Raw genomic sequence first — 26,972 nt, 5'->3', positions numbered from 1 at the left:
ACAAAAAGAGAAAAATAGAAGACTTTTGGTTTTACTTCACAGATCATGTTTTTTGAAATTGGTTGCGCAATGTGTCCTCGTTATAATTTTGATTTTTAATTAAAATTTGAAATCTATACTATTATTATAAAGAAGTAAGCGTTTGTGAGTTTGTATGTTTCAGGCAGAAACTATCGAGCCGATTCAAAATTTCTTTCACCAATAGAAAGGTACATTATATAAAATTTCCACGGGAGCGAAACGCCGGGCAACATTTAGTAGTCTATAAATTAATTTGATACGTTGCCAACATGTTAGTTTTCAAATAAAAAATCAGATAATCTTTATAGTACTTTGTTCATTAGCAATACCTACATATAATAAAACAGTAGAAAAGAAAATCCTGTACATCGAATAAATTTACTTAAAAATAAACTTAGCCGATAGAGTCACAGCAACTAGAGAATTTGAAAAAAAATGTTTGTATGTCAGTCTGTACACGTTAATCTTCGGAACTACAAGACGGATTTGAATGAAACTTTTTTTTCTTATATAGCTATTAAGCCTGGGCAACATATAGGCTATAAATGATTTTGAAAACTGCAACACCTGAAGAAGAGCAATGGTGGTACAGCTAAATTATAGGAAATATTGAAATGACGCTTTAACAAAAGTTATTCAGCCTGATGAGCATTTTCTGTGAGATATAAAAATCGAAGATCTGGAACACCTTATGCAGACCATAGATGCTACAGCTAAACTATAGCAAACATAGAAATGACTCTCTAATAAAAGTTGCTCAGTCTGATGAGCATATTCTGTTGAGGTATAAAAAACGGAGATCTGGAACACATCATCATATATACAGGTCATAATAGTTCACCTAAACTATAGAAAATATACTTTTTCAGTCTGATAAGCATCTTCGGTATGTATAGGATCGTTACATTTATCTGTACAATTAAATTTCTTTAATAATTTTGAATCCTCACCAAAAATTGTTCAGCCATGCGAACGAAGTCATTCACAGCAGCTAGTAAAAACTAAAATCTACCCCACAAACATATGTACTAGGGAATTAATAATTCCCAGGTTAGTAGAGCCCGAGGAAATAGTAGTTATTTTCTACTCCTATATGAGTTCATGGATAATTGTGAAACAAAGAATGCGACCGCCAAAAAAGGTCCTGTTTCCTAATAACGTTACATTACATAATCTAAAATTTACGACGCTATCTAAAAAAATAAATAAATCGAAAACATAAACCAACAAAAGATTTTAAACACAAAAATACACGGCTAATAGAACAAAATATCAGTTCAATTCTTCTATATTTATAAGCCCTTCATCTATTTTCATCGAACGTTATTCACAGTAGCCGATAAAATACAAATGTAGGAGAGTGTTGAAAGGGATTTATATACAAGAGCAGTCGGGGCGGCGAGGCGGGCTCCATTCATCGACGGGACGCAGACTGCGCGGGGCGTGCGCGCGGCGGTGCGCGCGGGGGGAGTCCAGAACCTAGTGCCTACCCAGTGGCAGTACGAGAGCGCACCCTGTGTACACCTCTGCTGAACACGTCAAGAAAAACAATTGCCAATAAAGCTTGCTAAAAGACAGTGAAAATTTGACACACTGTGAAAGAACAGTTTTTCAGTGATTTGTGGTTACCATCCAGGATTATGCTTGATTTTGTGGATTAAGGTACATAAAATGTGTTTAAGACTCTCAGATATCTAACTAATTATATTCTATTAAATAAAACGTACAGATATGATGTTGATTGCCAAACATCTGTCTTAGATATGTAGACCCACGACCGTTTTCAGAAAACTGAGGATATGACTAAAATAAAAAAAAAACAATAAACTAAAGAAGCCATTATCATATTCCACTAACGCTCTCCTATTGTGAATTTATCTGAATTTCACATTGACGTCGTCACATAGTTTCATGGTCATACCCGTGGGCGGCAGAAGGTGTCGGATTCGGGGATTGAGAGGGCGAGTGCGGGGGTGAGCGGGCGGGGGCGGACGTGGGCGCAAGTCGCGCAGTTCACCCCCTCCCCGTATTGATCGCTCAATTTTCATACGTATTTGCTAAATATTGTCATAATAACATTAATTTTAGTAGATATATTATCAATCATCCCCTAGGATTAAAGCATTTTTTTGTGATATACCTAATTAAAAATTAGTTACAAGTGGGTTACAACCATGAAGGGTCCACTTAGTATTTATTACATTTTAGAACTGCTACTTAAGCTTTAAGTTCATTTATTTAATACAACGCAAAAGTATTTAGAGATTTATTCTAATCAGTAAAAGTAAGAACTTAAAACCATTAAACTTTTTCCCGTAACAAAGCCTCCGCCATATTGTTGTAATGTTAACTTCGCGTTAAAAATGGCTTTTAAGAATGTAGTTATAACAATTACTTAAACAAGGCCTATGTTGAAATAACTACTTACTACGTACTTTTTAGAAATGACTTATCTTTACTGAAATTATTTCTACTTCACTAAAACATAAATTCCGTAATTCCGGTAAAACTACAGGTCACTATGTGGTGTTTAGATTTAGCCAGATACTTACGGTACGCAGTGAAAATGACAATGATATAGCTGTCAGCTCATATTTATTTAAATAAAACACAACTGAATTAAGTTTTTGCAACGTGACAGAGAAGCATCTTTCTCATGAGTCTACATCATATATGACTCTCTATCATACATGACTCTACATCTCTATGGCCACGAACATGATCCTAGAGATGCAGAGAGTCATGCCTTAAACAATGAATGGTCAATACCTCAAGAAGACGTCCTTTATTATTTTTGTCGCCTTTAAAAAGTCTCAAAAAATTCACGAGATTATATGTAAAAATTGTGAGGATTCAACTATAAATTTACGATCGGCTGCTTGCCGGAAGTCAATCCTTTTTGGGAACGTTGTTGCCTATCTACTTAAGTCGCCTTACATGATAGAAATATTTATTTTCAAAATACATGAGTACTTACATACAAATTGGTGTTAAAAAGAAAATTATTACATATAGATATCGTTGGGAGGATATGGAATTATATTTTTCTAGGCAGGAAACCACAAGCCTTATAGATTTATCATTGATCATAAAACTCCAATTACTTAAATTAGCAATTTTTTATCAAACACAAAGTAAGATGGATCCTTGATGGATGTGCTACGTAATTTGGTAACTGCGTAGAAGTCTCGCTAGGTGAATGAAAACGGGATCAACAAGTAGACCGTAGGACATCCTGAAGCATGCGCGAGATGGCTGCCCGAATCCAATATGGCTGCCAAAAAAGGCTTTTATTTCTAACAAGTACCAGCAGATAGACCGGATAATAGGTTTATAAATATTAATCATTGCTAGGCTTTTTATAGTACAAATATTTCAGAAAATAAAAACATTGTTAAAATTATTTGTCTCGACTGTTTGGTGAGTCATTTCAATTATATAGGGGTGGAAAGTGACTTAACCACTGGGCCCATTTAAATATTTGGAATAGATAAAGTTAACCCGAGGTCAATATGTTACGTGCTATCACGGGCGAAAATGCGGGCAACAGCAAGTTTGTGTAAATAAGAAAAAAATTGTTAAAAAAATGCTACGATATTATTATAAACAGCCAGTGTCCACGAGGTATTCCATATTGTAAACGTTTAGATTTATTTAAATCTAAAAATTCAGGCACATCTTTTATGTAAGAATAACAACCCCTATTTATTTTGTTATTCTCAAATTTTAAATGAAAAATAAGAGTGTTTGACACGGGTGAAGTTGAAAGTCGTCAATTACAGTTCGGATATAAGTAGATCAGCAACGTGTGAAAATTCTTGTCTAACAATCTACTATTTTTATTCTTCCCGTTTCATTTTTATCGAGTTTTGTTTCTAACAACGGTGTTAGGTATTAATCAAGTCGCCTGAGGTAATGACACTGATTTTTACGACTACCTACCGACAACTTGGCAAGTAGTCGCGTATAGAAATAGTATAGTTCCGTGTGCTAGTAATCCTAAAAGACACTGTCTGCCAAACCGTGTTCTGCGTTTATGGAATTCTCTGATAGAAATTGTGATAAGTGCTCTTAATATAAACACTTTTAAAAATAGACTTGATGAACATTTAAAGACACAAGTGCTGTGATATACACGCATCAGCTTTAAGCTGCTAGTGTATTAAATAAATAATAATAATACTCCAGCCAAGACCTGCTCATGGGCATATCATTTTATTGGTATATCCGCGAGCGGGTTTTGGCGGGAGACCTACACAACATCAAAATTCTCCAAAGGGCCTCTACGTGTTGGATCTATATCCCCACGCAAGCCTCTCAAAGGACCGGACTTAGTGCCGTGAATTTTTAAAAGGAGATACATAATAATGATATACCAGTGAACTAAGCTATCAAATCAACCAATGTGCAAGTTTCCTGATGTGTCCATGTTTTCCTTCTTACTGGCTGATAACATACGATTCTATTAATACAATTCCTTGAAACTCTGACTGACCCATGAATGATAGTTATACCTATATAAAGATACCAGCAGTTATATAAACACAGGGGTCAGCTCAGGGCCAAGTTTGATTGCACATAGATATGAGTCAAGTGAATCGCAAACAACACTTCACAGTTATGTATCATTTTAGATGCAACAAGGGTAAGAAAATTAGAGTCCAATGGAAATTCTAACAGTAGTTCAGTCAGTTGGACAACAAAATCGGACAATAATAGTCATCTAATAATAAAGTAGGTAGGTACTATAAATCCATACTAACATTATAAAAATATTAAAACGTGTTTAGGTATCTTTTTTCTTTTCATGTAAAAATTGACTTCTTACTTAAGTTTTAGTACTATCCAAACTGTCCGGAAATGGAAGGCGTAATTTACTAACGTTTCTAAAGATAACCTATCAAAAAACTAGCGTAAACTAGCGTTTCGAATTTCTAATATTGTAGTACGGTTACCCTATCCAGGTGAAGTGCACGCCGTCAGTCACCGAACAGTATCTAGCCATGCACCCTTCGTCGAGGAGTGCGTGCGCCGCGGCCGCGCAGGTCACCTAGGAGATGTGCGAACGCAGGTTCTGGTGACACGACATCATGCCGGCACCCGTTGCCGTTTACATCACCTCCTTCCTTGTATTTTGGCTATGTGGTGAGTGCATTTTCTGTTTAAATTACGGTGGCTGGTCATAAAACTTATATATATTAAATAGTTATTACCTACTCTGAGATATTAGAGAAAAGGTTAGCATACATAATTGGACCTAAAATATATTTTAAATTAAATATGTAGATAACATAATTTGTAACGCTTTAAAATTAAAAAAAAATGCCGTTTACCGAAAACAGTGAACGCGGACGAAGTGCCGCCGCTTGCGGTGCCGCGTCCGGCGAACGACACGGCGGAACCGCCGGACCTGCGGTCGCCGGTCGGCCGTGTTCCACCGTACCAGCCGCCGGCCGGGCCCGTGCCCATCGCCACCGGATACCGGCCACACAACCCGTACACCCGCGTTGAGCCTTGGCACCGTAAGTTGTCACATATATCCACTATACATAATACAGGTACCTTAGATATCAGCATACAACATGGGCACCAGTTCTTCACAATAGCTTATTTTTACTTTTTAGGGTTTCGTACACCCCTTATAGGAACTCTTATAGGATTACTCGTGCAACTGTCCGTCCGTCTGTCACAACAAATTTTCTCCTAATCTACTGGACCAAATCAGGTGAAATTTGGTAAGATGGCGTAATCCTATATGACCCGAACACAGACGTGCAGGTTGAATTAATATTTTTTCGAATAAGGGTGAGTTTCGAGGGGTAAATTAGGAAATAGTGGATTTAAACTTTTGCGCTGTTGTTTTCATTTTAAAAAAATGTTTAATTTTCAATAATATTGTCATACAAACGGAGTACGTACACGCGTGTGACACCTCTGGCGTCGCTGACGAAGGCCACTGATTTTCGATTTTGAAAAAAAAAAATACGTCATTGCTAGTAGATTACAGGAAAACCTATAAGAATCGTAAAAAATGTACGAAACCATCTTCACGTAAGTTCAACTCGCACTTGACCTGGAATTTTCTATCATTAAAAATTTTCACTTTCTCATTAATTTTAATAAAGACACGAAGCTTTTCATTCGTTTGCCATGTTTTGACGACTCACGCTTTTCATTTCGTCATACCATTCTTGGTTGATTTACCATTTACCATTCTTGATTTGATATCGAATGAAGCAGTAGATATTATGACGAAAACATATGAATCACAGATCGGCCCGTAGTCGACAAGGATGCCTACGTCGTTGCTGAGGATATGGACGACCATGAGGACGACGGAGGTTGTCACCTGCCATGTCTCAAACAACAGTTTTCATGCCAGGTATTAACTGTAATATTGTAAATTGCATTTTGAGTAGTTATTCATGTTGTTGGTTATTATAGTCACATATTCAACTGCTGCCCTAGATTGCCAGAAGCGTGGGTTCAAAACCCATTCGATTAAGATTTTATCCATCAACATTAAAATTAAAAAATTGTAATTGACCGCATATTTATTTTTTATTTCACAGGGTAAGGTAGTTTGATTGAAATTACTTTTGAGTAACTAATGTTCTCGATTCCATTAGTAAACCTAATCTAGCTAACATGGCCCTGTCTATCCCAAATAAAGATGACACGACATTTTGAAAACCTAGAAGTAAGATTACTACCCGCAACTTATTTTTCGATTAATGTTTATTTTCCCATAGATCTCCTGCACTTGCATACCCCTGGAGAAGCGTTGTGACGGCATAGCTGACTGCGCAGAGGCCGAAGATGAAGCTAACTGTGCAAGGTCATGCGACGAACGAGAGAACAGGACTATCTGCCCGAACACCAATGTCTGCATAGCCCTCGACTGGAAGTGCGACGGGGACAACGATTGTGGCGACTTCTGGGATGAAACTCATTGTGGTACGAAAAAATTCTTCGTTTCAATAACCCATGTTACTAGGTAAAAATAACCTAACACGATAATTTAAAGCCACTTTATGTATAAAATTTATTAATCACTCGATACCTTTTTTTTAGATTTCGATAAAATTTGCTTTCACTGTCCATATATATATATATTTTAATATTTAGAATAAACACTTGATTTGACTAGTTGTATAAATAGCCATTACATAATTGTATGTAACATACGAAGACCTGCATTTTTCACTATATTAGAAAAAAAACTATCACTGGCCACAGTAAAAAAAAAAATAGCAAATAGAACAAGTAAAAAATGACGTTCGAGGGCACTTAATTAAAATATTTCATTTGATGAAGAGCTTCAATAACATAGTTCAATAAAACGTAATAAGTATGTACATATACTTAGTTAAATTTAAATAATTATGATTGTATACAAATAATTCATCCTGATTTTGAAAAAAAAAATGCATGTTTCCCATGGTCAAGTTTCTCAAATTCTGATGAATTTACCGCATGTTTTCATGAATTTTGACTAAATTGGTTTTGAAGAGAAACTTTTTCATGTTTTGTTAGGTTTAGAAAACTGCACCTCGGATCAGTTCCAGTGTGCCAACGACCTCTGCATCCACAAGGACTGGGTGTGCGATGGCGACAACGACTGCAGGGACAACTCGGACGAGACCAACTGCACCAGGGGCCGGTAAGATCTGAAGTTCCAAATCTAAAAAATGAATACTTTATCTGTTTTATCTAATGATTTTGTTAGGAGAGAACGAGTTTTGTTTTTACTTGGAACAATAAAGTTTAATAAATAAAATATTTAGTTCTTTTCGAGCGTGTGTTACTGCTAACACTGATGTCGGATTTAATTCAAGTCCACTAAAGTCACCTGATATGACTTTTACGAAATATGTGGTAGCGTTAGGTTTATTATGTTGTCATACAAATATAGATAAATAAATATATAGGGACAAATTACAGGCTCAAATAAGATAGGATTTGTGAATTTAACTGGAATAAAATAAAAAGGAAAGAATCTATACATTTCAATGGAGGTGTCCATTGAAATGTATAGATCCTTTCCAGTTGTGCATTGCAGAGAATGCAAATTGACAGGATCGTGGCAAATCCCTAGTCTCTCAGGGGTGATAATATGTATATATCATTGTGCAATGTACAATCCAATATACGTTAAAAATTTTGCCTAAGGTATAATACTTCTCCAACACCCTGAGTCCCAAACAGCATAACAGTCCTAAGTATGTACTGTAGTGGCACAGTTCACCCTGTGCAGCACTGCCCTACCGTAACGCTGCGTAGCAAACCCTCAATACCACCCTAATTGCGCTATTAACCTCACCCCCTCGCTAGATAATTTTTCTGTTTACCAAGTTTACCATGAAGATATTTATTCTCAATTGAAACTGTTGCTATAGGGATAATATTCAATATAATCAACTCTTGATGTTACAGATAACTTGGTACATAATTTTCTTCACATAAAATTGTCACTTTGGTGGTATTTTGTGATATTGAATACCGATGACAAAATGACTTTTTGCAAATATCGAAAAATATACAAAAAGTAAGATCAACAATGAATCATTTAAATATTATCATTGTAGCTTTATAATAGTACGATATACCTACATAACGTCTAAGGATTTTAAAAAGGCCCCAGCGTTTCACTAAAGGTCCACGACAAATAGCTTAGGGTGGAATTAATTAAACAATTCCTGAGTGCACTCTACTCTCAGATTTCAATAGTCCTTTTGTAGTGTTCCCTTTGCAAACGACTGGTGACGTCATCGAAAACCATCGACAAATTAACATGTAGTTATAGGTAGGTACTTCAATTCATAAGAGAAAGATGGGGGACGGGTATGCAATTGCAACTTTGATACTATATAATTTCTATTAGACTGATGTAAACAGCGATCTGTCCACAACATATGACGAATAGACAATTCCGTTAAGTTAGTTGATTAACATGGCTATTATATCTATTATTGGTCTTTAGGCAAATTGAACAAAATCTGACAAAAGTATTCACTGCAGTATTAGCAATATTAACACATTAGAAACAAAACAATATAAATATCAACAAACTGAATATCTATTCAGTTAAAAATAGTACGCCACAAACATGTGTAGGTAATTCCGAGGCATGACACGACATTTGCTCGCAATTATTTTTAAACATTGCGCAGTGCATTTCAGTAGAAATCAGGCTTTGCACGCCGAGTAGAGTAATAACATACGTACGATGAAATCACTGCCGACGATATTGGTTGTAAATGTATTTTTCTACAACGCAGCCTTTCCAGTAGCTATTGTTAAGTAACCATCTTATTAGGCATCCCACTGCTACTTTACGTCATAATTTTAAGAATGACTTGAAAGAAAATATAAAAAGGTGTTTTATTAAGTTAAATAAATTTAAATATGCTATTTAGTATAGCAAGTTTAAATAAAAACAATATTCGACGAAAACATATCGAACGAATAAACCAGAATTGCTTTTTTAATAATCTAGGGTTCGAAGGATGTCGTTATGCAGCACATGTCTGTCTGTCACATTGTTATTTGTTGTGTCACTAGTACAAAACGTCCTGTAACGGTCGGTAGATCAATACGCGGCACGGGGGTTGTGGGTCGGGGGCGGGTTGGTGTAACCATGGCAACGCGCCTACGCGCAGGAACCTCCAAGACTCGCCCGATTTATCCCATTTCCGTGGGTGGCCGGAGCCTCCTTATAGAACAAAATCATGGTTCTGATTAAGCTTCGACGGAAAACGTTCGATGAGCCATTTGCATTTGCGACATCAAATTTATATTATCCCACTCTTGTAGTACGTCATGCGTTCTTTATAACTTATTCGCATAACAGCGCACTACGATCTTTTTTTTGTAAATATAAATTTATTTAGAGGTCAATATGGATCAGATTTTCAGTTCTCTAAACCTAAAAGCTTACCAACTGCCATACAAAGCAAAGCTAGTATACTAGCTTTTTCGAGTTTAACAAAATTTCATTTATTTATAGAGGTTGTTCTGTCACTTGCGCTCTGGTCACGTGGGCCGACTTCCTTTGTCCTACAGATCGGACGACGTGAACTTCTTTTCTCTTTTTTTTCAATTAATCGGTTTGCAAGAAATTGTAATTCCTTTAGTCTGTGGGTGGTAATTCCGCTGTGTACACCGAATCGTGGATATGGACTGTTTTTCCTAAAATAAATATAATTTTAGATACAGTTATAAGAATTTTGATAACAACTTTTATTTATGTTTTTTATATATTCAAACGTTATAAATGTACACAAGTTGAAAGGCTATTGAATCGCTAAGTAAAGATGGGTCGATTCAACAACCTCTTTATTAAGGCGTTTGAAAATACATACTATTTCCTAACAACACCTAATGTACACAACATTTAGGTGTTGATAACAACTGCATTATATTGTTACTACTTTATTTGACAATTCACTTCCTATCATCAGATGCCGTGACAACCAGTTCATGTGCGGCGTCGGAGAGTGCATCTCCCTCCACTGGCGATGCGACAAAGAGGGAGACTGCCCGGACAACTCCGATGAGCTCGAATGTCGTAAGTTCATTAAGTTTAATTTATTTATTTAAACTAACAACAAAAAAAAGTTAACAATAGTTGGACTTAATCCCATAAGGCATTCTCCGCCAATCAATCCTAAATACAATTAATCTTACTATAAAGAAATAGCAAACCTTTGCGTCGTTTACATACACCCAATATTTGTTTTGACAAAATGGCGTAGTAAGTGCTGCGAACTACGATTGCTACGACGTAAAACTTAGCTACAAGTAAGCTACGCGTGACATGTAGCTGCCGCAGCGCAAGCTACGACTATGCATGTAGTAACATTTAACACACAATTTTAGCTTAAAGTACGTATACTTATTTAGGTGCACATAATATAATACTATCAAATAACGAGATTATAATTATTGATTGACTGACTGATTGTCCTCTGATTGATTGACGATTGATTTGATAGTATCAAAAGTTACAGCACATTTTTCGTATCGTATGTAAAATATATTGTCGTTAATCCGCCCAGCTATCGACCTTCTCCGCTGCGGCGAGAACGAGTTCCAGTGCGACAACAAACGCTGCATCCGCAAAACCTTCCAGTGCGACGGTGACAACGACTGTGGAGACTGGACGGACGAAGATAGCTGCCCCATGATGCCGGGCAACTGCAACGCCGGGGAATTCAAGTAGGACATTGTTTACAAATAATAAAGTTAATTAAAAGAATTAAGTGAGATGAGGCAGGATATGGCTAAAAAGGAAGTAACATCAGACAGTGGGATCAGGGTAGGCGGATGATGAATACATCAAAATAAAGTTGAAGTTATGGTAAAGGATGATGTTTGAGCAGCGACAAATGCTGAACATTTTAAACTTAGAAATACTGAAATTTAACTCAAAAACTCCAACCACAACTAGTCACGGGCTCTTTTTGACAACTAAATAAAAAGGCTTTATGTAGCTCCATAAAAAGTGTGTTTAAGTACAAGGTTTAAATTAACATACATCGAAGTTGGACAATAAATCCTTTCTTATCCATCAGATGTAGTGACGGCAAATGTATACCAGAGCGTTGGAGATGTGACAGCGAGAGAGACTGCTCAGACGGTGGCGACGAGCTGAACTGCGAACCTCATACCATACGCAACTGCACACATGACGAGTACATGTGCTCTGAGCGACGATGCATCCTGGTGAGGACCTCTACCATTACCTAATTACGAGGGCGCATTAACGCCACCATCACATTTTTTAAATTTATTTTATTTATTAGTGAAAACTAAAAATGTTGTACTACAAATTACATTAACTAGAAAGCATTATAGTGTTCTATTGGACAAAGTTGCGACAATTAATTAAAAAGAAAACGGTAGCCATCAAAATCTTTATTGTAAATTAAGAATAGATTTAGATAAAATCCTTTATCTAGTGTAGTGTGTCCTTTATCTTTATCTCCTGTAATATTATTTTTATTTCTGCAGACAAATAACGTACCTGTACGTGTTATATCAACAATGCTTTTGTTACAGAAAACCTGGATATGCGATGGAGTCCGCGACTGCGTTGACGGCGAAGATGAAATGAAATGCAAAGTCTTTTGCGAAGAAGACCAGTACATGTGCAAATCTCAAGAGAACCTCATCAGCAATGCGTTTAGAAACTGCGTCAATAGGAAGCACGTTTGTGATGGGATGAAAGATTGCCCAAAAGGCGACGACGAAGAGAAATGCCCCGTGAAGAGGAAGTGTGGCCCTGATGACAAGTGTGAGAAGCTGTGTATCACTACACACGACGGTCTACCGGCTTGCGATTGTCCTCTGGGATTCTTGTTGGATGATGATGGTAGAAGGTAAGCTAGTTTTACTTAACATGACTGTCTAATTAGAATACGATGTATTTATATTGCACATTATTTATAACTACAAGAATAACAATATTTTTCTGCAATTTGAATAAATGTAAAAAATAAGTTGAACAAACAAAGACGACATCTTGTTATGACTTACTTAATACTTCTCGAGAAATGCGTCTTATTAACTTATCCACTATCACACTTTCTCTACTCTACATTTTTTACAGCATTATGTCGCGTGGTATAATAAGCCTTAGGCTTTAAGTCCGATTCTATATTAGTTGTTATAAAGTTAAATAAATAAAACACTCTCCCAACAGCTGCCGTGACATAGACGAGTGCATGTACGAGCAAGACCCGGTGTGCTCTCAGACCTGCTCCAACACGGTCGGCAGCTTCAGCTGCGGCTGCATGACGGGGTATGTGCTCCGGCCCGACGGGCGGTCCTGCAAACCCACAGGGGAGTCCCCTTCGCTGCTGTTCTCCAATAGGATTGGGATACGGCAGGTAAGTTATGTTGATGATCTCTCTGTTGTCTCTATTTATCGACTATTAGGACTTTTTGACCAAACCCTAAAGGAATCGCATATATATCCAAGGTATTAAGCTACCACAATACCAAATTTCATAAAAATTGGCGCAGCCGTTTGAGCGTGAAGAAGTAACAAACATACTCACAAACATCGTCTTTATAATATTAGTGGGGTTTGATATCATTTTCACTTATAATGTCGAGTAGTCTAGTTCATTTCAAAATGAATAAAGTTGTGAAAAATGTATGTAATCTACACAAATATAACTTTTCTGTGTACGTAATTAAAACGTCATCAGGAGCATTGACGTAGAGGCGCCGTGAAAAGGTAACATTTTCGCTGAAATAAGTTTATTTGCATGCGCAACAAGAATTTCTATTTCTGGATACAAGTGAACTCATTTCAAATTCAAATGTAGATTTACATAATCACTACACAACTTTATCGCGACAATCACGATGCTTGAATATACAGTTAAGTTGAATGATCGCTTCATTCAACTTATACTGTACCTTTTTTACGGAATTTTATTTTAAGACATTTTCATTCGTATCATCGTAAAATGTCAACTTTACATAACGACAACTGTTTGCAAAAATGTCAAAAATTTTATGTATTTTAGGAATTCATCCGCCTTTTTTTTTTATCGACATATGGCCTAATTTACTGAACACGACCTCATGTTTAGGTGTGGTTAACCGGTGACAACTACATGTCGGTGGTGAAAGGCCTACACAACGCGGTCGCTCTGGACTATCATTATGAGAAGAAGCTGGTGTTCTGGACGGAAAACAACTTGAGGGTCATACGTGTTGCTCAGATGAATAACAACAATATGACAGGTAAATTTGATTCAGCGTTATATAATATAATGTACAAGTTGCTAGAAATGGCGATAGAATAATTTTATTACCCAGGATTATTGGAGTGCATCTAATATTCTGGAGACAAGCCAAAATCCTGCCTATAATATTCAGCCTGCATAAGTCTGAATCCTACATAGTAAACAAAAGATGTGATATTATATGTATCTGTAAAAGAAGCTCTTAAATCTATGTTTGCCTGCAGATGTAATAAGATGGGGCTTAGAGACACCAGGTGGCGTGGCAGTTGATTGGATTCACAACCTGCTTTTTTGGACCGACTCTGGGACACGTCGTGTGGAAGTGGCAACTCTGGATGGGTCCCTGAGGGCGGTCATAGCGGCCAACGACTTGGACAAACCCAGAGCCATTGCTGTCCATCCTGGAGACGCATTGGTGTTTTGGACTGATTGGGGTAAGAAATCAAAATCATCCAATAACAAAAACAAAAATTATCATGATTAGAAACTTTTTTACTGGGTGTATTAAAATATGAGGGTCATGATTTCGAAATGCCTTCTCCAAAAAATGGGTTGATTAAAAGAAATTTTATTTATTATGAGAAAATTTGATCCGGAGAGCGGACTTCGTTGTTGTACTTAGTTTGACAATAATCTAGGCCAAAGGCTACGAAAATAGCATAAGAATATAATGAACATAGGTTTTTTAACAATTTCATGGCCTTTCCTTTATGACCTTTATCCCAACACTTCTCAACAATTTTCTTTTGATATACAGGGCCGAATCCTAAGATAGAACGCGCTGATATGGACGGCAGCAGGCGTAAGACAGTAATATACGATCACATCGTATGGCCTAACGGACTCACCATCGATTACATGGAATCGAAGATATATTGGGCTGATGCTAAGCACCATGTCATTGAGAAGGCAACTTTTGACGGAGGGGAAAGAAAACGGGTATGTAATTTTTTTTTTTTTTTTTATTTTATGGACTTTTTGCATGTATGTTTGATAAAACTTTGAACTTTGTATTCCAAAAATTCTAACATCTACTTAATACTTTACAGATCACGAACAAGGGTCTTCCTCATCCATTTGCTATGACGCTTTTCGAAGACGCAATATATTGGACGGATTGGCACACAAAAAGTATATCGACTGTTAACAAAAAGACCGGGAGAGGAATTCAAACCGTACACGCCGGATTGAACGTCCCCATGGATATTCACAGGTACAAACAGGACAAACATATATAAAATTAATTATATTTCTTTTATCTATGGGTACAAACATTACAAATATATATTTTTATTAATTTAAAGTTTATTGCAAGCAAAAATGAATTTCATGATACGATAGGTATAACTTAATAATAATTGTCTGCCAGTTTACGATATAATACAATTTATAATAGTAATTATTTCATTAATTTAGTTATAGCTCAGCCACATAGCTGATGAAACGTGATCTCTAAATTTTCACAATATAAATAATCCTGGGTCAATATCATACATTACTAATATTTGCTAATTTCTTTGGCCATCCAACGAAGCAAAGTAAAGTTATTAGGACCTTTGAATCGGGACTGACGGGACTGTTTTTTTAATAAATTTTAGTTTGTCTTTTAAAGAATTTTATAATGTGTGAATGCTGTTTATTTCCTCTACAACTACCTACGAAGGCATTTAAGGATGAGGTAAGAGTATTCCGGTATATTTCTAGTTACCATCCACTGCGTCAGCTGAAGACATACAAGAATCGTTGCGGCGGCAACAACGGCGGCTGCTCGCACCTGTGTCTGCCAAACAGCGCGGGCCGCACCTGTCGCTGCCCCGTCGGATTCAGCCTCAGCTTAGACGGGTATATCATCACCTCTCTCTCTCTTTCTTTCTTTCTTTCTTTCTTTCTTGATCCACCAGGCCTGATCCACCATGTAGGAATAATTACACGTTTTTAATTAGATCTATTTTAACATTTTTGCCTTAAGTACCTCATGGGCAGTATTTTGAATTAAATTTTGAATATTTATTGAGTAGCAGTCTGCTACTCAATTCTTAATGTCATATTTATGTAATCTGCTACCTATGCTGCTGCTATGTAAATAAGACCCATGCAACGTACAATATACAACAATATATGACATGGAAGCGATCTATTTTAACAACCATAATTTAGTCGACACACACTCTGTGAACTCTGTGAACTCCTCTATATACCTCTCGATAATTTATATCGTTTTCACCTTTATATCTTTTTATATTGTATCGTGTTGCGTTATCATCATTTACTTTTCAGGCAAACTTGTGATGAAACTCCCGAAAAACTGTTACTTTACGCTCGTCGCAAGGATATACGACTGAAGCAGCTAAATCCTAGGAAACCTATCGACTCCTTAGACATGGTGAGTTTTGCATAGCAAACCATAGTTGAAATAAGGGGAGGATTATCCCTGAAATGCGTTAATGGGTCAAGAAATTAGTAATTAATTAGAAAGTGAAATCTTAAGTGATAATTCTACACTACTTTTTAAATAAATTAAAATAACGTACTATTTATTAAATAAATTAAAATAACGTTGTACTAATTAGAATATCACATTGTTGAATCCCGATCAGGTGATTCCGGTGGAGAACATCAAGTCTGCCGTGGCTCTGGACTGGGACCACAACACCAACTCCATCTACTGGACTGATGTGGAGAAAGACACCATAAACCGGGCTTATTTGAACGGCTCACATCAGACTATCATCGTCGGTTCCAATCTTAGTAAGTTACGGATTTTTCAACACAAAACCTTCACAAAGAAATTAAACAGCTTTATCCCAAAAATCAAATTAGACTGCTTTTTTTTCTTTATTCTATTTAATTTAAATGTTATTTTGCAGTCTCCCCTGCGGGTTTGGCCTACGATTGGATTACCAACAAGCTGTACTGGACAGATGCAGGGACGAACAGAATCGAAGTGGCGAACGCCAACGGTAGTATGCGGACCTTACTGGCGTGGGACAAGATTGACAAACCCAGAGATATCGTCGTCGATCCAAAAGGTACCGTTTTAGGCGGAGGCATGTCTTAATAGAATTATTTAAGTAATTTCTATTCGTATGATATTTTCTCTAAGAATTGCACTAAGTCCTTCCACTGGCAAAATACTTCTATATCATTACCACTCTGTCAGTTGATTGGTACAAAAAGCCCTAGGCTGACGTTTCTATTTCAAAATAAATAAATACTATATACATACATCATACATACTGCTATACAGATAACTCTCGTGGGTTATTAGTTACATGAACTACAACGTTTCAATTATATTTGAATTTACCTTTAGGCGGCGTTATGTATTGGTCGGATTGGGGCGCAGTACCCTGCATCGAGCGCGCAGATATGGACGGAGGGAATCGAAAGAGACTCATATTTGGAGACATGACGTGGCCGAATGGATTGGCTCTGGATCTTCCCAACGACCGTATCTACTGGTCCGACGGCGGCAACAAGACCATTGAGTATGCTTTCCTCAACGGCACCGGCCGTAAAGTTCTCATTGGTGAGCAATAAAACAATCTTTATTGCTTTTCAGAAATGGTTTAATCTTTTCCACTAAATATTTAAGGCTGGCTAAAGTAAAAAAGTGATTTAAAGCGCGAAATGAATGGAGAGACAGTAATATTCTAATTGCCCAGAACTTGCCAAATCAATAACTTGTGACAAGAATGTGGCATTAAGATGTTACTTTGCTAAAACTTCTAAATATTTTATTTCTGAACAGGGGTACACCTCACCCACCCCTTCGGCCTAGACTTGTATGGAGACGAGGTTATCTGGACTGACTGGGAGACCCAATCTATCCAAGCGGCCAATAAGTTCACTGGCGCCAACCGCCGTACACTGGGCTCCGGAGTCGCGGGACTCATGGACGTCAGGGTCTTCCACAAGGAGAGAATTAGTGTGCCCAATCGGTGAGAATTAAAAACTCAAAAGACTGTTCAAAAGATAATAAATATTAGCACAGAAAAAGTTCAATACCAATGTGAAATATCTACTCAAATCAACATAATAATGTCAACGACGGATGTCAGGAGGTCTCGAGAGATGAAGAATCCATAGTACCATAGTATTTTTAAGAAAGTTTGCTACAAATTCTTAACATCACTTTGATTTTATTAACACATGTCTTGTGGATATTTAAACTGATTGATCGTGTTGAAGGTTGAATTTTGAAATCTAACAAGATGCCACTAGTCAGAATCCTTTAGGTGATTTTGTTTCGCCTGCAGATGCGGAAAAAATAATGGTGGCTGTTCCCACCTCTGTCTTCTGAAACCAGAAGGACGTTCATGTGCTTGTCCAATCGGCATAAAGCTGCATGTAAGAATATTTATTATAAATATCATTTTGCACATATTTATTTACGATTACAAGAAAGTAACTAAACTGATTTTAAACTATTGCAGAAGGATGGCAGAACGTGTGCTCTAGGGCCTGTTAACTTCTTGATATTTGCTCATCGCGTGGACATTCGAATAGTCTCGTTGGACGTACCATATTTGATTGATGTAGTGCTTCCACTTCCACCATTGAAAAATGCTTTGGGTGTTGATGTCGATCAGAAAACTGGTAAGGGGTGCAAGATAATAGATTTTTTATAAATGTGAGTATGGAAAAGAAGCAAGATATCATATATTTGTTTTTTTTTAGGTCAAATTTATTGGACAGACACGGGTGAAAGAAAAATTCAACGTTGCAATAAAGGTGGCGAGAACATTGAGACTATTGTAGGCAAAGGACTTCATACAGCTGATGGCATTGTCATTGATTCTTCGGGCAGAAAGGTAATTTTAATTTTTCTAATTTCTCATCAGTTTCTGATCGTATTATTATCGATAATTATGTTTTAAATTAAATGTATTTTTAGATTTATTGGACTGATGGAGGACGGAACAGTATTGAAGTAGCAGAACTCAATGGCAATAATAGAAAAGTTCTAGTGTGGACTGGCTTAGGTAAGCAAATATTTCATTTAAAAAAAACCGGGTGTGATATATACCACCATGATTTGTAACAATATGTATGATCCCACAGATTCACCACGAGCCATAGCGTTACATTATGAACATGGGTACATGTTTTGGTCTGATTGGGGACAGTCTGCCAAAATAGAGAGAGCTGACATGGATGGCAAAAATAGGTAGGTAACATAACACTCGCTAACACATCGAAAGTGAATGAAAAATTATAGGGACAATGATAAAATATTCTTTTTTCAGACGAGTCATAGTGGACAATAATATCAAATGGCCTAATGGACTTGCCATCGACCGCAGTGAAGGGCGTCTGTATTGGAACGATGCTAAAATCCTCACAATAGAAAGCTCAGACTTCAATGGCAACGATCGTCGAACTGTCCTTAGTAACGTCCCTTATCCATACGGCATTGTCATTGTTGGGAAGCACATCTATTGGACTGATTGGAAGACCAAAGCATTACATAGGGCTAATAAAAATAATGGCAGGGATCCCCTTATAATAAGAGAAAATTTGGAAGGCCTCATGGATATTCGAGCTGTTCAGGTAATTATATTTTTATTATTTTTGAATCATTGTTGTTACAAAAACCCAAATTAATTAAAATGTAAATTTCACAGGGCGAGCGCATATTAGACGATGTGTGTAGCCACAACAATGGCGGATGTTCCCATCTCTGCCTCCGATCTCCACACGGCCACTCCTGTGCATGTCCCACGGGCATTCTCTTCGAAAACGAGACCGAGGCCAATCCGAAAATATGCAAAAAGCATCCCGACAATTTCTTGGTTTTCGCCACAAGAGGAAGCGTGGCTATGATATCTTTGGACACTCCTGAGCAATGGGACGTTACCTTGCCATTGAAAGATGTTGTCAATTCGATTGCAGTCGACTTCCATTGGGAACAAAAACTAATATTCTTTACTGATGTTAATAATGATGTCATAAGGTGAGTATCAATGTAATATACATACCTGAATAAACATTTCCTCTCAGCCATGCGTACAAATTAAAATAAATTAAAAATCGGCATGAAAGTAGAGGAATAATCTTTATTAACTAGACATACGATGCTTCTAGGTCCATCAATATGCTGAATATGAGTGACACCAAAGTAATCGTGAGAGACAGGTTGGACACACCTAATGGTGTCGGCGTTGATTGGATCGCTAATAATATCTACTGGACAGACAACGAGTTCAAGGTTTGATTCGCTATCAATCAATACATATAATAAAATTGAAGAAAGGCCAAATTTATACATTGGATATTTTTTTAAATTCTTCATGGAATATACTTAGTTACTGATATAGATGACGAAAATATAGTTTTGGAAATTTTTGTCTGTCTGTCTGAACGCGCATCACTCGAAATCTACTGGACCGATTTGCTTGAAATTTGGTACCTTATATACCGGGTTAACATCTTAGATACATTTCATCCCGGTAAGTGGTCAGGTTCGCGTAGGATAATTGAAAAACGAATTATGAATAAAAAATGCCTCGGAATCCCGGATTAACACCTTATAGACATTTTATCCCGGAAAATGAGGAGGGTCCTGTAGGAAGATTAGATATATCTCATCCCGGTAAATGGTCAGGTTCCCATAGGATAATTGAAAAACTAATTATGAATCAAAAATTCCTCGGAATCCCGGGTTAACATCTTATAGACATTTCATCCCGGAAAAATGAGGAGGGTCCTGTAGGAAAATTAAAATAACAATCCATGGAGCCGATTTACTTTAAAATTTTGTAGAAATGTGTAAACAGAATATAAACAATTTTTTTTATCGATGAAAGTCTGATATAGATGTAATTAGAAGGTATCAATTTTCAATTTAATTTTGTTACATTTTAGTTTTGATATATAATATATATTGTAATTCCGAAATTTAAAAAAAATAAAAGGCATTTTTACAATTATTATTACACAAGCATTACCTTATGATTAAACGTATTGAGTAAGTATTGAGATTATTTCATCATACATCAGACTTGAAAATTTGGATTTTGGTTGTTTACAACAAAGTAATGAACACAGATTTTTCTGAAAATTAACCCTCAACCCCTTCTAAAGGGGGGTGAAAGATTGTATGGGACTTAATACAATTTTCAAGATAAAAAGCTGAAAATTGGCACACTTACTTTTTGTAGTAAATAACAGTAATAGTAAATACAAAAAATGTTTAATTTACGTTTGTGGTTAATAAAAAACCGGGACGTAAAACGTCATGGAAAATGGGACGGGACACTGCGAAAAACATGATGGCACATAATATGTAGGAAACGGTACAGGATATCTACATTCCATAGCAGGAAGCGGGATTGGACACGTTTGCGGGACGAGACACGCAGCGGTAAACAGGAAATTGAACTAAAGATGAGAAAAAATGCGAATTTGAATCATATATTTTTACCGGTCTTGCAGAGTACGTGATAAAAAAATTACTGAGATTTTGCTATGAAATTCACGCGGGCGAAGCCGCGGCCAAAAGCTAGTTTTATAATAATTATTAACTATATTGTAATGAAAGTAAGCTAGATGCCCTTAATATGTGCTATCATTTTGTAGGTTATAGAGGTGGCCAGATTAGATGGATCCTGTAGAAAAACATTGATTACGGGTTTGACTGAACCGAGGGCGTTAGCGTTATTCCCAGCCAAAGGGTAAGGTGCTTTAATTTTTCTGTTTTCCCTTCCTGAAAATTAGTATAGGAATACAGGAATCCTAAAATGGTACACTAATTTCAGATATCTTTACTGGAGTGATTGGGGAGAACACCCTAACATAGAAAGATCCTACCTCGATGGCAGCCATAGGAAAATAATAGTAAAACAAGACTTAGGCTTCCCTAACGGCATCACAATCGATTACAAAGAGAGGAGATTATACTGGACGGATGCGCTAAAAGACAGAATTGACACTTCGGATCTAAACGGTGATCATAGAGTCCAGCTCGTCCCTGAAGCGAAAAATCCTTTTGGCATGACACAGGTAAGTTAAAAATGGAAGATAATTAAGACATAAAAATGTTTGTATAAGACAATTTTAACTCTGATGACATCACAAAATTTTTAAGTTTTCTATTAACACTCACTTATTGCTATAGCATTTCGTAAGAATATAAAGCCAAAACATTCGTCGAAAAGCAGCAACAAAGTCAAAACTTTTTTCTAAAACAGAACTAAAATTTTGCAGTTCAACGACTACATCTACTGGACAGATTGGTACAAGAAGTCCATAATGCGGGCTGACAAACGGACCGGCAAGAACATAACGGCTATCCGGACCGACCTGGAGATGGCGATGGAAATCAAGGCGGTGTCGGTGGAGAAGCAGCACGGATGGAACCCCTGTAAGGAGGAGAATGGGGGCTGCTCGCATCTGTGCTTGTTCAGAGTGCATGATTATATCTGCGCATGTCCCGACGAACCGGACTCGAGGCAGTGTTCGATAAGTAAGTACTCGTAAAGTTTTATGTATTTGTTGAATAATAGGACAGGCAGCTCTGTGCAGCATGCATAAGCATGTACATCAAGCAGCGTTGAAAGTTCTATAGTCATTTCACTTTATAAAGTCACTTCACTGATATTGATAACTTTAACAACTATGTCACTTTTTAGGTTTTCTTGTTTGGGATGAAAATTTTACTGTTGACCAATGCAGTTCCATTTTATGCATGTTTTCTAAGCTTTGTAAGTAGATTAAGTATTCAGAATCAATAGACGATAATTAAAATGGTATTTATTTCGAATATATGGGAGTTTTATTTAACTTGACAATTACCTATGTGATTATTGATGGTAATTTAATTTTTTTTTCTAGTACCAAAAACCAGAGTCGATAGCAAAATGCCGCCTCACTACCCGCATTTCTACGACTACTCTGATTTAGACGAGCCTCACAACCACCTACCCAAGCCCACTATGGCGCCCGAGACTAGCTTGGGAGCTATAGCGATAATTGTCGGGATCATATTGATTCTGATCATTGGCATCCTCATTGTAGCCTTCGTTTGTGGTAAGTACTATTGAAAGCCCACGTCCCAATAATTTAAACGTACCCCACGTCCATATATTTTAATTTCAAAACCCACAATGCATCAGTTTTACTTCAGTTTTACAAGCTCACTGGTTTTCGCTTACCATAGGCAACCTTCGTTCTCATTTCTGACTATATGTAAAAAATGCCTAACTAAAACCCGGATATAATAATAAAATAATAACAATAGTTTAAAAAATATATTGAAGTTCAAATAATATTTCAGTAAGGATCAATCGTGATCGCGGGGGCGAACTCAAGGAAAACTACCGCGAGTCGAGCGGGCACATCTCCTTTCACAACCCCAACTACAGCTGCAATACTGGCGCGGGGGTGGAGGGGCTCGAGAGGACGAGCCGACCTAACAGGTTCCAGGGCATCTTCAAATACGACAGGAGCCAGGTATGTGACAATTGATGTCAAATTCTCCAAGGGAATTATAAAAATATTCAATGTTATTTGGTTTACTTACCAATATTTTAACATTTTGCAAATGACAAACTCATAAAATATTATTGCTAATTTTGAGAAATTAAAAGAATGTTAGGTATTTACATAAAGATTGGACTCGGTATGTTTAAGCTCGCTTGTAGAAAGCGCATAAGTCACGAATGTAAGGAGGAAAAGGACCAAAATAATGATTTATATAATGCAATAACATTGGCAGGAGCGGGTAACCAACGTGTACATCCCGGAAGGCACCAGTCTGCTCCCCCCGCCGCCGCCGCCCCCGCACCGCCCCGCCACTCACGACGACTTCGAGCCCGTCACCCTGCACCCGTTCGCCTGAACTCACCACACAACTCGAGACCACACTAACTGACTACGGCAGTAACTTACATTTGTTCAGGGATATCCTTCCCGCAGACCAGAATCTCCCCACCTGTCCAAAATTATATGGACTCGAGGGACATTGATAGAACGGTGTGCGAATGCTCACGCTTCAACGGACTCTCCGAATTAAGATTTCTTATTAGCGAAAGATGGCTACGATAGTTTAAGTACAGGTTGTTTTGAACTTTTAAAGTGATAGAACATTTTATAGTGTTTGATAATAAGACGCATTTGTATCTGCGAACCTCTGTTCGTAGTTAAAAAACCCACAGGAACAATGAAAAAAAAAGTGTCTACAGGACATTTCAATAATGAGATGAAATACATTCTACATGTTACTAGGTACATGTGGTTGTTACATACATAAGAACGTGAAACAATAAAGTTCACTACGATACGATGCAACGAGATGTTGTTACAATATGCAAAATAAGTGTTTGTGTACTCGTATTCATCGATAAATTTATTTTTACTCATTCGGATTTCGATACCTATCTTATAATCGTCAATTGCAGATTTGAAATCCGAGAGGATGCGTAGGTCGATAAGCTCACAATTTTAGTAATCTTAAATATTAAATCTATTGCGATTTTATTAGAATTTGAAACAAGGTTTCAGTTGAAAATATAGAATAGGGAAACATTAGCTTTTATCAGCTGTTGTATTATTTGAGTTGAACTAAAAATTCATCGTTACACCATCGGATAAATATGTGTTTTATTATGAATAAGGCATATATCTATAACAGTTACGGTTATTGTTATAGAATTTATAGAAATAGCCAATTGGTTTTAGATTAATTAGAAACTGCGTGCGAGCAACGGCGCGTCGTGACGTAGTTTGAGGGTCATTTCAATAAATCAGTGTGTGTAATTCTGGCAAAAATATTTAGTTTACAAAATATTTAACTTTTACAAATTTTGCCTAAATTTGTAAATATATTGTAATATTGGTATTAAAACACGGAAATTGTTCAAATGGAAACCGAGTCTAATGTAAATAAATGCATTTTACATTATTATAACATCAAAAGCAAATACTTTCATTTTTGAAATAAAACAATTTAGTGTCCTACTCCGCTAGCACACTACGAGCTTTAATGGTACCCATCTGTGTAACAGTGGGGATTCTTAGCGTGGTAGCGCAGTACACAATCTTAATATAAGAATGAATTACTATCAGGTATACAGGATGAGTGGATGGATTTTATTATATAATTTAAGCGAATAAAAAAGTAGGAATACTATAATATTTATTATTTTTATACAAGCCGCTTAATGATCTCTTTGGCTCAAGAGGCGAAATAAGGCGGCTGTTATATATTTATTCTGTAGGTACGGTATACAAATGACGTGTAGGTGGTATGGGATCATAAACATGAATACGAAATTCCTTATAATATTTGATGATGAGAACGTCAATAAAACTTTATATTTCAAACATTACCTACTTCTATTGAATTGCACAGTACTCCTGAAGGACTAAATTTAACTGACAGACGTTCCTTACTTACGTTTTTTTAAATATTAAAATTCACTATTAGAAGTAATTCACCAGAGAAAATATGGTGACAATAAAATATCAATGTAAATAGTTAGTTTTAATTACTTACGGCATTTTGTCAAACAAATCTGTATTGATATTGCATTGTAAATAATAGTTTATTATCCTAACTCGATACGTTATAGTATGACTTGTGTTATGAACATGCACTCACTCCGTGCATTAACTATGATTAACAAAAAAATTGCATTAACAAAAGCATGCACATTTCATATCACATCAATGTTCAGTCACTGCATGATATATACCAATCCACAGAGACTTGCTAATCATATAGTTGCAATTTAATTTTTGGTAAATACTATTTATACAATAAAACTCAAAAAAATACTATTGGTTTCTGAATTAATTGCGTCACCAAATTAGAAGGGCGTAATAACGTTTCACAGGGTGTTTTAATCTAAGGTAGAGTTAGGACGGGAGACAACAGATAACTCAAATACAATTATTTACAATATTCCACAATATTTTCATTAAAATTGAATGACTTATAAATATCTAAAACTGCACGTCACTAGTCCTAATCGTGTTTTTTTCATTCATGAAGATATTTTAAAGGAAATCAACCAATTCATCGATCTAGTCGATTCGTCCACTCAACGGTAAATAAAACATCAAAATAATATGTATAGCACGTGTTTATATTAAAATATTGTATTGTAACACTTATGATACAAGCGTGCTATGTTAGTAATTGCAGATAAGGCGGGACTATCTCGCAACGTGAAGCGAAACGGGGTAATAAAGCCGAGTATGTAGTGTTGATCGATAAACGCGTATCATATAACGCTTTTTAACACACTTGAAGTCAATATATTTACGTGCAAGTGTGTTGAGAAATGTATAAACATTATGCAAGCAAACTCTTTGACAAGTAAATACCGTGTTTAAGATAAATTAAATTGGAATGTAAAATTATTATTATTTTGGTATATAAATAGCGCCTACTAGTCCAAATTAGTTTTGTAAATGTGTATAAATCGTTATTCAGTAAAAAAAATAGACAAGGAGTCAAAACTTAATCCGCCCCAGTTTCAAGTTACTAGATGATAAACAATATCTATCGTGACTATTCCAATAAAGAATTATGAAGTTAGATCTTTTATCCTCTTTTATTCAATTAATTAGGAATTTAAATTATTATGTTTTGCAAATAAAGTTTTCCATTTTTTTAATCAAAGAGGATTTGAAGGTCTTCTGCTAGTAAAGGTTGAATATTATGACGTTTCATATTAGTTTTAAGACATACTTTATGTAAATTGTTTTGTTACATAGCTTGTAAGGAAAGAGAAGTTAAAAAAAATGTGAGTGCTGTGATACCAGATGCTTCGTGAGATTTCGAGTGGGTTATCAATGATGGAATTTAATTTATACGTATATATTTATTACATTACATAAACTCTTGCATTAATTTTATTTAGAATAATTCCAATGAAACGAAGTCGAATTAACTTGCAAATGCACAAAATGTACACATGTAACGCACAATGCGTATTTAACGTTGTAATAATACGATAAACAGTATTACTATTCGTTGAATTAAATTCGAAAAGTAACCTTCATGCTGATCGTGCCAAATTTTTAGTTCTTTTGAACTTTTGTTACAAATAAAGATAAGTGAAGTAATTTAGGTAATTAAATAAACAGCTTTTACACCTTTGAAGCCTCCTTCGGGTGGTGTTAAAACTGTTGTACTGAAAATTAAAAATAGATTTATTCGAATAAAAAATATAGTTTTAT

The 26,972-nt window shown here is 36.2% G+C and overlaps 1 protein-coding gene across 2 annotated transcripts; it reads left to right on the top strand.

The window, feature by feature from the left end:
- The first annotated feature begins 1,433 nt into the window (after nucleotides 1–1,433).
- On the top strand, nucleotides 1,434–26,961 carry Lrp4 (LDL receptor related protein 4). 2 transcript variants are annotated; one of them, XM_053744532.1, is made up of 35 exons: nucleotides 1,434–1,683; nucleotides 4,986–5,166; nucleotides 5,364–5,543; nucleotides 6,294–6,403; nucleotides 6,774–6,978; nucleotides 7,558–7,684; nucleotides 10,485–10,591; nucleotides 11,082–11,241; nucleotides 11,598–11,748; nucleotides 12,085–12,404; nucleotides 12,728–12,914; nucleotides 13,629–13,782; nucleotides 14,009–14,218; nucleotides 14,542–14,723; nucleotides 14,834–14,997; nucleotides 15,489–15,626; nucleotides 16,062–16,167; nucleotides 16,382–16,532; nucleotides 16,652–16,813; nucleotides 17,098–17,313; nucleotides 17,536–17,725; nucleotides 18,044–18,134; nucleotides 18,221–18,383; nucleotides 18,465–18,598; nucleotides 18,682–18,769; nucleotides 18,849–18,954; nucleotides 19,034–19,337; nucleotides 19,412–19,740; nucleotides 19,872–19,995; nucleotides 21,366–21,460; nucleotides 21,545–21,788; nucleotides 21,993–22,251; nucleotides 22,620–22,814; nucleotides 23,062–23,237; nucleotides 23,503–26,961. In XM_053744532.1, the coding sequence occupies exons 2-35, from the start codon at nucleotides 5,112–5,114 to the stop codon at nucleotides 23,623–23,625; spliced, it is 5,706 nt and encodes a 1,901-aa protein (XP_053600507.1). In that variant the 5' UTR covers nucleotides 1,434–1,683; nucleotides 4,986–5,111; the 3' UTR covers nucleotides 23,626–26,961. The 2 variants fall into 2 exon arrangements, with proteins under 2 accessions (XP_053600507.1, XP_053600506.1); XM_053744531.1 differs by having other exon boundaries at nucleotides 16,370–16,532.
- The last annotated feature ends 11 nt before the right edge of the window (nucleotides 26,962–26,972 follow it).

This window comes from Plodia interpunctella, chromosome 4 (genome assembly GCF_027563975.2).
Source record: "Plodia interpunctella isolate USDA-ARS_2022_Savannah chromosome 4, ilPloInte3.2, whole genome shotgun sequence".
NCBI lineage: Eukaryota > Metazoa > Arthropoda > Insecta > Lepidoptera > Pyralidae > Plodia > Plodia interpunctella.
This window is presented reverse-complemented; position numbering and strand designations above follow the sequence as displayed.